We start from the raw sequence: 13,933 nt of genomic DNA, 5'->3' as shown, positions 1-13,933 counted from the left end.
ACTATATATATATATATATATATATATATATATATATATATATATGAAAATCAGATTCACAAATTTAGAACAGAGTTGAATCAAGCCATCAATTCTTGCACTCAGTAAAAGCTCAGTACTCTTTTTGATAGAACTTAATAACAATAACAAACATTAAACTTTATTTAAGTTAAACCACATTTATCATTTATCTATAGTCAACAGGCGACATAATTCGATTGTGGAATAATTGTTTTGTTTTTTTTGTTTTGTTTTTTTTTAGCAACACCTGATTAATTATTAATCAACATCTTTTCTTTGAAAACACCAGGTTAGAATATTCCAGTTTCATTGCACCCAGCATAACAAATAAACACGGCGTCCTTTATTCTATTGGCTACACTATTGCCCCAAAAGGTGAGTAAATATTTACTTCAACCTTAATTAACGTTTTCGTTCTTTTCTTTCTTTTTTTTTTTTTTTTTTTTTTTTTTTTGTCCTAACACTGGGGTTTTTTCTTGGAAAGGGGCAGATATTTTTGTATGAACTTTTAGAACATTGAATAAATTTATTACCGACGAAAAATTATTAATATTTTTCAACAAGACAAAAAAAAACCAGTCACACAGGTTTTAGCCTAGTCAAACCTCCCGTCAGTATACACCATGCTGCAGCAGTGTCAGATTCGTTGGATGAGTCATATATGTCAGACTCAATATTCTCAAACTGCTCCTTTACAGGAAATTGTGCAAACGAAAAAAAAATGCAGGAGGACAGTGGAAACATTTCAAGGGAAGCCTAAAGGTTTCCCTCAAACACTTCGGTTTTTATATATATGTTGTTTTGTTTTGGTTTTAGCGATGAATTCAATCATTTACGAAAGTGCATTTTTACCTAAATGCGAGTTGGGAATAATTTTCCCTTTTAATCAATTTGGTACCCCCACATGGGGAGCGGTATATATATTATATTTAAAATGTAATTATCCACTGACACGTGTTTCGTTATCTACGACTCATCAGCTACAGCCACTCTGATGAGTCGTAGATGACGAAACACGTGTCAGTGGATAATTACATTTTAAAAATTATATATATATATATATATATATATATATATGAGAAAGAAAATTAAAACTGTAAGTTGAACTTTACAATCAAAGTTTATTGTTCGACTGAATACTCCAAAAAAGAAATTTACAAAGTCCTTATTCCGCGGAGTTTCACTTAATGACATAACTAGCAAATTCTACAATTGCTACAAATATAATTTACTGATTTCTTTCTGTCCTCTGATGAGAAGAATAACAAGAATACTTTGAAATTCTGCGGAATAAGGACTTTGTAAATTGTTTTTTTGGAGTATTCAGTCGAACAATGAATTTTGATTGTAAATTTCAACTTACAGTTTTAATTTTCTTGCTCTTATAATAAGCTCTACTCCTTATTGCGTATTGAGCTTTTTAATTCGGTTGGGATTAAATTTGCTATATATAAATACTATTATTTATATTAGTTTGATGTTTACCATTGCGTATATCAGGTAAACACTACATCCTTCTGATTTCATTACTTATGTATATATATATATATATATATATATATATATATATATATATATATATATATATATATATATATATAGCAAAAATGGTAATTAGTAAAAAACCTGAAGAAAGTGCTCAATACTATTGCAAAACAAATATATGTTTTATTTTTTTTTATTACCGTTTTATCTTCTTAGTTACACATGCTTCGGTTTCTGAATCATATTAACGATCCAGTAACTTCCTCAGACATTACAGAAACATGTGTAACTAAGCAGATAAAGCGGTAATAACAAAATTATATATATATATATATATATATATATATATATATATATATATATATATATATATATATATATATATATATACAACTATACCCTTCCACGCGTTGCTATGGGTCAATTTGGTGTAATGGATAAATCTAAAAAAAAGAGAAAATGCATGTTTCTTATATTCTTAGTACAGCAATCCATTCTAAATGTATTTAAAAAATACGAAAATGAAAAAAAAAAAAACAGTACTCTTGCAGAATCTGACCTGGATCCTTAGGAGTTTCCATCAAGCATGGCTTGGGCTCGACCAGCAGTCAACGGATTTAAGCCCAACCTTGCTAAAATGTTTAAACGGTTAATCACGTGGGTTTTTTTTTTTTTTTTTTTTTGGTTTTTAATTGAAAAGTAACATTTTTGATATATTACTTTTCAATTAATATTTTGGTGGTGGTGGTGGGGGGGGTTACTATACACAGATTAAAATAATTGTCCAAAAACAAATAAATTAAAGCAAATGTAAGGTAAGTTACGTTTCTACATAACTGGATAATTTGTTAGTGTTTTTATTTAATGTAAAAAGGTTTAATCAGCTCGGAAAAGCACACAGTGTTTATCGATGTATTTGAAACAGACAAATGGTCGTGAACTCTGTTGAATATGTTAAGTTTGGGAAAATAAGTAAAAAACTAAAAAACTATACAAAACAGTGTAAGAACCCACCGAATATATCTGACCGTGAATAAACAAACGGCTTTTGGAATAAAAACCGACAATCTCCCCATGGTAAGAACGGTATTAGAAATAAACACCCTCAATCTTCCCATGTTAAGAATGGCTTTCAGAATAAACACCCCAGCCTCTCCATGTAAAAAACGGCTTTTGGAATAAATACCCCGTCCTCCCTATGTTAAGAACGGCTTTCAGAATAAACAACCGCTACCTACCGATGTTAAAAATTGTGGAGGTGAACCAAAAGTAAAAATTAACTTTTTTTGTTTAAAATAAGTTGTTAGTTTAAAGCACACCGCTTGAGTACCACGGTTTTAATAAAGAAAAAACAATCATATTTTCTTAAACAACTCTGAAAAAAAAAAAGTGTACTTTCGAGTTTATTAAAATAAGTTTGATCAGAGGGAAAAAATTTACTTATGCTTTATTTATTTGGTTTGAAAGTTATTCTTCATCGGCGACATTGCCCATGTAAAAAACGGCTTTTGGAATAAATACCCCCGTCCTCCCCATGTTAAGAACGACTTTCAGAATACACAACCGCTACCTAACTTATGTTAAAAATTGTGGAGGTGGACCAAAAGTGAAAATTAACGTTTTTTTTTTTTTTGGGGTATTTTTTAAGATTAGGTCCACCTCCACAATTTTCTTTCAAATGACGACTTTTGGAGGTTTTCGGCTATGCTGAATACGGAAATCACATTGAAATTTTGCAGAAATAAGTAGTTATCGAGATATAAAAAGTTGTTTTATGCATTGTATTCTTTTGCGGCCATCTTTGTTACGCGCGTAGATTTGTTTATGGCGCGCGAGTACGTGCGTAAAAAAGATGTCCGCCAAAGAATACAATGCATAAGACAACTTTTGATATCTCGATAACTACTTATTTCTGCAAAATGTCAATGCGATATCCGTATTCAGGCTAGTCGAAAATTTATAAAAGTAGTCATTTAAAAGAAAATTGTGGAGGTGCACCTAATCTAAATATTTACCTTTTTTTTTTTTAATAAGTTGTTAGTTTAATGCACAACGCTAATGAGTATAAAAAGCAATCATATTTTCTTATATAAAAACAACTCCGAAAAAAAAAAAGGTGCTAATGTGGAGAGTGATCCACACTATTTTTTAAATAATTTCCTCTCTTTCTCTCTCTTACTTTCCCTCTCTGTCCTACTCTAACCAAGTCTGTCGACCTGTTCCACAAACCCCAAAAACTCAACATGAAATATCTCAAAAAATAAAGCACAAATAAACCTAGAACCCCATCCTCCAACGTAGACCCCTACTACCATGTCTCCTTCTCCAACATCAGGGGTCTACGTTCCAACCTTCCAGAACATGAAACCCAATTACAGGAGATGAAACCGGACTTACTCTTTCTAAGCGAAACTGGCATTGGGCCGACCACTTCCCTAGATGAGTTCATAATAAAAGGATACTCTAACTTAACATCTAAATCTGACCCCCAAGATCGCCATGGACATGGAATATGCGCCTACATTAAAGATGGCTTCCCATGTGGTAGAGATATCTCCAGAGAACACCCTAATTTACCTTATATGTGCTTCCGGGTTGCACTTGCTTACACCACCGCATTCATATTTGCTCTCTATCGCCCCCACAACAGCGGGGTTACTGTCCTTAAGAGTATATCTGAGATAATTGACCTCATCTTGTCTGCTCATCCTTCGGCTACCATTCACATTTGCGGTGACTTCAATGTCCATAATATGGAATGGCTGACCCACTCAAATAAGACAGATGATGAGGGGAGGTTCTGTCATGATTTTGCCATTGCCTATGACCTCACTCAGATTATTCATGGACCCACCCGTGTGCCTGATACTACTGGTCAGTATGCAAGCCTTCTAGACCTTTTCCTCACAACTTCCACTGAGCTATGTTCATGTTCCATTCTATCTCCCCTGGGATCCTCCGATCACACAGTTGTATCAGTTAAGATAAAAATGAAATTCAATAAGTCTTCAGATGTACCTCTCTACCGTACTGTATATCGATACTCTATCGTTGACTGGGATAGCTTCCGTGCATTCATATCTGATCTACCTCTGCATTCCATGTTTAAAAAGGATGTATCCTCTATAGTATGAGACCTTACCGAATGGTTAATTGTAGGCATAGACCGATTAATACCATCCAAAAAATTCCAACAAAAGCCTAACAGCCAGCCATGGTTCTCCCCAGAATGTGCCGCTGCCATTGCGCACAGAAATCACTTTTTCCATAGCTACCAATATAATAGATGTACTGAAACTAAAGCTGCCTTCAGGACTGCCAGCAACAACTGTAAAAGAGTAATAAAAAATGCAAGAGAGCTCTATGTTCAGTCCGTCAAATCCAAAGTGGCTGAGCAGTGGCTTGGTTCCCACCAGTTTTGGCAAATAGCAAACAGGATCCTGAACAGATGCGTGCATTCCATCCCAACCATCATCAATGGACCTGAGGTCATCTCATCAGCATCACACAAGGCCAAACTATTCGCCAAGAACTTTGCAGCTAACTCTACCCTCTGCAACGAAAGGCATCAACTCCCCATATTTCCTCCTACAACAGACAACACCTTATCCAACGTACAAATATCTGTGCACGAGGTCGCCAAACTAATCAAGAACCTTGATTCCAGTAAAGCAACTGGCCCAGATGGCATTCCAATTATAGTGTTGAAAAAGCTTCGACCAGAACTTGCCCCCATACTTACAAAACTGTTTAAGCATTGCCTTAAGAAGAAGTGCTTTCCAACACCCTGGAAAACCTTGTCAGTATGCCCTATATTTCAGAACTCAGGTGATAAGTCATCCCCCTCTCAGTACAGACCAATAAGTCTCTTGTGTGTCATGAGTAAGTTACTGGAATACATATTAAATAAAGAAGTAGTCAACCACCTCAGCAGAAATAACCTCCTTAGTGACATGCAATATGGTTTCCGTTCTGCTAGATCTACAGCTGATGTGCTAACAGTTATATCCCATAGGATTAGTGAATCTCTCGACAAAGGCTTCCTTTCTAGGGCAATTGCTCTTGACATATCAAAGGCCTTCGATAAGGTTTGGCATAAGAGCCTACTTCACAATATTTCCAGCTAAGGTATAACTGGAAATGTTTTCTCAATAATTAAATCATTTCTCTCTAATAGGTTCATAAGAGTAGTAGTTGATGGGCAGCAATCAGAGGCCCACATTATTAATGCTGGAGTCCCAAAACACATACTTAATTCATTCGTTGACATCTATGCTGATGAAATGACCATCTACAGCAACACATTAAAGGCCGTAAATGACAAAGCTCTCTCTGATTCCCTCTCCTCTGATCTTGAGCGCGTGGTTTAGTGGGGAAAGAGATGGCTGGTTACTTTTAATGCATCTAAAACCAAGCTCCTAATTTTACATCATCAACACTCTGTTCCTCATCTAGCATCAATTGAAATGAATGGCTCTCGTCTAGGGGAGGTTCCATATTTTGATATGCTTCTGGGATTAACCTTTACTTCTGACCTGAAGTGGAACATGTACATCAAGTCTGTTGAAATGGATGGCTCTCGTCTTGGGGAGGCTTTATGTTTTGACAAGCTCCTGGGTTTGACCTTTACTCCTGATCTGAAATGGAACACATATATAAAGTCTGTTGCCCGGGCCGCTGGGAAAATGGTGTGATCCTTCTACCGCTCCAGAAGATATCTCACTACAGATGCAATTCTCTATCTCTATAAAAGCCAAGTACGTCCAAAGATGGAGTACTGCTGCCACATCTGGGCTGGAGCTTCAAAAGGCAGCCTATCCTGCCTTGACAAAGTACAAAATAGACTTCGTGGCTTAGTAGGGGATGCTCTCTTCTCTTCCCAGCAACCTCTCTCCCACAGAAGAGACGTTGTGAGTCTGTCTTTGTTTTATCGCTTTTCCATGGCAAGTGCTCGTCCGAGCTCCAATCTCTGGTCCCCCCTTACCAATCCTTCATGATAAACATCCGTCTAGCTAAAACCACTGTCAGTAATTTCCCCCACTCTTTATCTGTGCCTGAATCAAAACGTAGATTCCATGAACGTAGCTTTTTTCTAAGAAGTGCACGCCTGTGAAATTCTCTTCCGTTTGCCTGTTTCCCACCTGACTACAACTTGAAGGTCTTCAAGTCCAACATAAACAAATTCCTGATAAATCGCCCCCTTAATTAAGGCACTTTATCAAATCTCCAATACCAACTATTACTACAATATTATCCCATTGATTATTGTACATAAAATAACCCTTATCTCCAAGTGGCTTACGAGCCTTGATAAGTGTGATCCCCATGTAAAAAAAAAAAAATCTGTATTTCCACGTTTAATTAAAGTTTTATGAGATGTTTTTTTATTCAATTGTAAGGTTAAAGTACAAAACACCTTCCTCTCCCTATGTTAAGAATGGCTTTTTAAATAATAATTATTTCAGCACGGATCACTCTCTGCATGAGTACCAAAAAAAGTGTACTTCCGAGTTTGTTAAAATAAGTTTTATCGGGGGGGGGGGGGGACAAACAATTTTTAACTTATGCTTTATTTCTTTGTTTTGAAAGTTGTTCTTCATCGGCGACACCGGCTTAATTTCCTCAGCGACGCTGTTGCTCGCCTTACTCCGGCTGTTGACGCCATGTTCCGGGGAAAGACGGGTGTGCGGTGAGTTATGTCCAGATCACTCTCTGCATAAGAACCAAAGTTTGTTTAATATGGTAATAGTTGGGTACTCTTGCATAATTTGACCCGAATTCTCGTGAATTCCCGTCAAGCATGGATCGGCAATTATCAGTGTCAGCCGAGCAGCAAGCAAATGTAAAACTGCTTTAAAAATGTGTGTGTGTGTGTGTGTGTGTGTGTGTGTTTGTGTGTGTGTGTGTGTGTGTGCGTGTGTGTAAGGGGAGGGGGTTAAGTAAAGAATAAGCGACATATATATATACATATATATATATATATATATATATATATATATATATATATATGTAATCGGCTCAGAAAAAATCGGAAAGTATTCTCGACGAATAAAAATTTATTTTTTAATATGTTAATATTTTTTACTTTTTAATATTTAAAAACACAGTTAGATGATAAACAGTTACTCTTATAAAATTTCACAGAAAACAGGCGTGTAAATTTCTACTTTATCGACTTTGAACAAACCAGACGTTTGATTTTTATATATATATATGAACAAATGATTAATAAAACATGTTAAAAGACATCTTGAAAAAGAGTTAAAAACATATTTAATTTTAAAAAAAGGAAGCACAAGATAAGTGGATAGTCCTATATTATAAGCTCTATTATATATATATATATATATATATATATATATATATATATATATATATATATATATAAAGCTGAACGTCTGTGTGTGTGTCTGGTCACGAATAGACTCCTATATGGTTGACTATTATAGAAAACTGATCACGTATAATGATAGAAGATGTATCGAGATACAGGAATGGGTATGTTTGATCTGGCATAATGATGATTCATTAAAATTGTGGGGTCTGCGTACACGCCTGGTCCACAAAGTATGGAAATAAAAAATTTAAAAATTAAAAAAAATCGTTCACAAATGTTTTTGATATAGATGTACATAAGAATACTTTGATAAGTATGTTTTAACTTAAATAGGGATGGTATAATAAAATTGTGGGGTCTGCATCCACACCTGGCCTCCATAGAATGGAAATAGGCACAAATTTTAATAAAGACTTTTCATATCTATCTGCGTAAGTATACTTTGATAATTATGTTTCAATTTGAAGAAATATGGTATAATAAAATTATGGGGTGTTCGTTCGCACCTGACTATGTCACAAAGTTTAACAAGGTTTTTTCATATAGGTCCACAGAATATTGTGATAAGTGTTTCAGTGTGAACAGGTATGGTATAATAAATTATGGGGTTTATCTATTTTATTTTTACTTTCATCATATTTTGCTTTGGTTTTGATACCCCCAAATTCGAAACTGTCTCTTTACAACCCGTCCTTTTCATAACCTATCATACTTTCATAAATCAGAGTCCATTTTGTGTAGGCTGTTTTTGAACCCAGTCAACGACGGGTACTTTTGCTAGTTTATATATATATATATATATATATATATATATATATATATATATAGAGAGAGAGAGAGAGAGAGAGAGAGAGAGAGAGAGAAATTCACTTTTTCTTCACATAATATATTGTTTAATATCCTGGATTCAGGATCAGCTGGAGCACAGACTGGCATCTTGTGGATTGAGATTCTTGTGGGTTGAGATTCTTGTGGGTTGAGATTCTTGTGGGTTGAGATTCTTGCGGGTTGAGATTCTTGTGGGTTGACATTCTTGTGGGTTGAGATTCTTGTGAGTTGAGATTCTTGCGTATGTGAGGTAGAAACTAGTAACCGGACATTGGTAGGCACTGGAACAGGTAACTGGACGTCAGTGGGCACTGGAACGAGTAGCTGCACGTCAGTGGGCGCTGAAGCTGGTGTCTGGAAGCGTTCGAGCTGCAGAAATGAGCTGGACAGTCGCTGGTGTTAAACACCTTAATTCCTTCACTGAGTAAGCAACTGGAATAGTCTCTGTTGCTCGGAGACTTCTTCTGTTAACCTCTTGTGATTAAGTTATGTCTTGGAAGAGGCTTACCTGTGCTTCTAAACACAAAGCATCTGCAACAAAAGAGAGAATTAGAGACACTTTAACAATCTGGCCTCTCTCTCTGTTTGCTACCCATCAGATTGGTCCGTTCCCAAAGGCTCCCAAGAGCAACACACATTACCACTCACTCATATCACCTGCATACATCTTTCCCGAAACAAATAGTTATCAGTGAAACTAAAAAATTAAATCATCCTACACACCGATCTCTTTGTAAAGTACCCCCATCACTAAACAAAAACTTCGTTTACTAAAACTTAAACATAGTAACCTTTCCTTTATATTGACTCCTTTTCTTTTTTTTTTTTTCACAAACTTGCTTAAGTGATTGATCAATATAGCTCGTTAGAAATGTCCTTTTTGGAGCACTTCACATAACTTGGATCTATTGGCTCCAAATTTTGTTAACACATTACTAAGTTGGTTTTCACCCTCAATCCACCCAACATCAATTTCCTATTTGTCTATGGATTCTCGTATGCTTGAGATTTCGAATTGAAGACGTCTATCCTTGAGATGGTTGCGTGAATGAGCAGCATCGTATAAAGATTTGTTATCCATTAAGCAAGTGATGGGTAGAGAGAAATCCTTTTCGCCAAATATGATTTCGGCAATTAGTTTGGACCATAAATATGCATGATCAGAACCTTCAGCAAGAGCCAAGGTTTTAGCTGCTAGTGCAGATTTTACTCTTTTTGTTTTCGAAGAACTCCAGACAATGGGGCATGATAATTCACCATTTGTTAAAAATGAAATGTATGCAGCCTGACTATCACCGCCTTTTGTACTGTTAAAGCTTGCATCTGAATATACCTTCAGCGTCAAGTTTGACAGTTTCAAACCTTAGAAATAACATTGAGGAAGACCTTGACTTAATTTCTCTTACTAATTTATTTAGATTTTTGTTTTCTATAGTTGGTGCTTTTTGAGAGATACTTGCTTGGTGTACACTGAAACTTAGATCAGGTCTTGATGTGTTTGCAAACCAATTAATTTTACCTATTTTGGATCTGAGTATTTTGATCTCTTCAGTATTTAATGGGGAAGTTTTATCTGCAGATCTGTCTTTTACTATAGCAATTTCAGACAAACTTTGGCCATACTTATTCTGATTGATACAGATTGACTTATCAGCATATTGAGTTAACTCTATTCCCAACATACATAAAGGCACTAGTGTTTTCAACACCCACCACAGACAACGACCTCAGCTTTTCAATAACTTCCTTTTCAAATTGCTGTGTACCACCCCACAGCTGATCATCTACATAAGTGACTAATATTCCTTCCAGATTGTCATTATTATGCCAGAAGAACACACCAGGATCAACCGAACTCTTCCTACATCCAACGTCAAGAACAGCTCTTCTTAAAGTAAGGTACCACTCGCGAGGAGCATCTTGAAGACCATACACGGACTTGTTAAAGCGCCAAACTTTTGATGTTTTGCTTCTTTAGGTGGTTGAACAAAGATCTTTGTTTCAAGCTTTTGATTCTGAAGGAAGGCAGTTTTGTAATCAAGGGAATGCAATTTCCAACCCTTAGAAGAAATGATACATAACACAACTCTTACACTCCCCTTTAGGCAGGTAGGGCTGTCTGTTCTAAAGGTGGCATTTTCTTCAAAGCCCCTAGTGACTAACCGTGCTTTAACAAGGTGTTTGCCATCTATAATTTTTGTTTTTAAAATCCATTTTACTGATATAAGGGTTTGACCTGCATTATCAACTTCGTCAATTTCATTACCAACCTCCTCTTTTGACTTAAGTTCTTCTGTGACATCCATTTTCCAATCTTGAATGTTCCTATCAAAGTCAATAACCGAAGTCTGACCATCCTTGTTTATAGCATTCCACTCATTTCCATATTTTCCACTTACTTTTCCAGACCGTGATACTAATTTTATAGCTTCCCACGACTAAGAATTATTCTTTTTGATGTTTAATTTCATATTCTTCTTAAGTGGTGGAGAAGAGGTAGTCATTGTTTTGTTCACAGCACCTTTTAATGATCTATTTTGGAGTTGTAGATTATTGCCAGAGCTTTCATTTTTGTCGATGCTTGCTGCTGGAGCAGTATTATTATTGACACACTGTTTACTTTCTTCACTATTGCTGTCACTCAGTGAATCATCGTCTGATATATCTTCAAATGATGTTTTATTTTCTGTTACCTGAAAATGAGAGTCTTTAGATTGTTCATCTGTAGTAGATTCATGTTTCAAAGTTGCCGAGTTCACTCTGCTTATCACCGATTTTGTGGGTTTTTCTAGTCGAAGGCGGCGAGAAGGATGTACTCTGACATATGTGCTACCATGTTTCACCAAAATTTGCTGACCATTCTGACCCAAAACAGTAGCCGGCCCTCTCCACCTCCTTCTGTCCAAACGTTTATAATATACAATGTCACCAGTGAAGTACTTGATGTCTCCTGAAGTTCTAACATTGTGTCTAAGCGCTCTCTTCAGTTTTTCTGAATTTTCCGTAGCAATAAATGCTTTCTGAGCTGAATGCAATGCATTTAAATTCTCTCTAATGATATCACTGGAAACCTCTGGGTTCATTGCAGAGGGTTTATTTGTTAATAGAGATGGTAGTGTAGGATTCTGAGAAAAAACAAGCTGGAATGAGCTGAAACCATGAACATTTATCAGACTAACATAACAGCAAATTCAAGTGAACAGTCAGAATCAGCAACTGTTTTCCGAATCATTTTCCCCATGATACGATTGTGTCTTTCTACTAAGCCATTTGACCAGGCAGATTCAGCCGCTGTTGTTTTTACGTTAATATTCAGTTGTTCGCAGAACTCTAAAACTTCTGCATTTGCAAATTCGCTTCCATTGTCAGTAAGTAAACTACAGGGAGTACCATAAATTGAAATCCAAACTTTGAAGAGCTCTCTGACAACTGTAGATGGAGATTTATTTCTTATTACTGTTCTCCCAGAAAGTCTGGTAGCATGGTCAACCAGATGCAACAGATAAACCTTCCCAAATTGTTTGAGGTCCACAGCTACACACTCATTGAACCTAGTTGCCATGGGTAAGCCAACAATTGGCCTTGGAGGGGCTCTTTGATATTCTTTACAGATCTTACAATTCTTCGATATCTTATAGATTTCATTAATAATTTCTTGATTATCATTTCCCTCACTATGTAGCAGTTCAATGATTTTCCTCAGAGGACAGTGAGAAAACTGACGATGGTTTCAGGGCAGCATCCTTTGGAGACATATGCTTATTACAAAGTGTAACCTGGACCTTTGGATTCCTACTTGCTTGAACAAGAATTTGCTTTTGTTTAGACAAAGGAAGACAGTAGTGACCACTACTAGCTAAAGATAGCAAAAGTTTTTGTCCCATAATTATAGCGGTATCATCTTCACAATCAATTTCTGCTTTTGTAGATTTCAACTCATCTTGGGCCAGCAAAAGGGGAATGTCTGCATCTATAATATCAGTGATGATAGAGGTTTCAATCTTGCCAATAGTGACCGGTATACAGGCAGTCTTCGACGCACGAATGCAGTTGCCATCACCAAACTTGAATTTGTTATGGCTATTGTTATATTGTACACTTTTTCTATCATTTTCTGATAAGGAATCTAAATAACATGAGAACCACACTTGTCCACAAACTGTTTTTGTGGCACCACAGTCAAGAACAGCACTATTCATAGCTTCACCAACCAAACCCCTCATAGCTTCAGAGCTGGAAAATACATCCTGAAACAAGGTTATTTCATGATAAGTGTCCTCACTAGGATGATCTTGATCATCCAATCATCAACAACAACTGATGTTTCTGTTGTGTATGACGTATTTCTGACACTTGAGATTTTATCTGGACAGTTTTGTATCCAGTGATTCTTTGAGTCATAATTGAGACATCTAGTGACCTGACCATATTGATCTAGGGGATTTTTGAAATGTCTTCTCTCTGTTACTTTATGATGACGACCAACAGAGAAAGAAGAGTCACTTTTAAAATTCCGTGGAGGCCATCTGCCTCTTCCACATTAGCCTCTACTTCTGCTTTGAAAGTTTCTACCAAAAAATGTACCATGAACTGTGAAATCAATTTCTGCTTTGATATTGAACTTTGAGTCTTGAGGGGCAGTTCCAAATATTTATTTCATTTGTTCACACATCTTATAATTTAATTCGGTGACTGTGGCTCTCACTAGTTGTTCTTGATGTTGAGGTAAGTTTGCCGATTTCAGCAAAAGATAAGCAAGTATATCTGTTGACATAGTCATGCCATGTGTTTTTGCCTTATTCCATCTAAGTTCAAATTCTGTTATATAATTTGGAATAGTAAGAGACTGTGGTCTTTTGTAGAGTTCAAAATTTTCATATGCTTCAAAAGCGCTGATAGTTTTATTTTTTTCAAAGAGTTTAGACAATTCTAAAATAACTTTATCTGAACCTGTATCTGTAGTAATATCAGTATTTCCTAGTGCTTCTAAGATTTATCTTGAGTCGCTTCATCCAAGCATAAAATCAGCAATCCACTATGTTTCTTTTTGTCGACATCTGTAATCGATTTCCAAATATTAAATTTCTTCAACCATTTTTGGTAATCATCCTTCCTTTTATCAAAACGTGGAGGCGCCTTATCGGTGAATACATGTGCTTGGGCCATTTTCTTTTTTTTTTTTTTTTGTTGATCGCTGCTCTGCTACCACTGTTAGACACCTTAATTCCTTCACTGAGTAAGCAATTGGAATAGTCTCTGTTG

General features: G+C 36.0%; 1 protein-coding gene across 1 annotated transcript in view; it reads left to right on the top strand.

Annotated features, from left to right (window-relative positions):
* The window catches only part of LOC145248082 (kynurenine formamidase-like), a 108,806-nt gene that overhangs the window by 68,744 nt on the left and 26,129 nt on the right, over positions 1-13,933 (top strand). Inside the window, exon 5 of the mRNA XM_080109860.1 lies at positions 311-396. Coding sequence (XP_079965986.1) covers positions 311-396 — 86 coding nt within the window. The remainder of the gene's footprint in view (positions 1-310; positions 397-13,933) is intronic.

The sequence above is a fragment of the Euprymna scolopes genome, chromosome 26, assembly GCF_053919585.1.
Source record: "Euprymna scolopes isolate OS-2025 chromosome 26, ASM5391958v1, whole genome shotgun sequence".
Classification (NCBI taxonomy): Eukaryota; Metazoa; Mollusca; class Cephalopoda; order Sepiida; family Sepiolidae; genus Euprymna; species Euprymna scolopes.
This window is presented reverse-complemented; position numbering and strand designations above follow the sequence as displayed.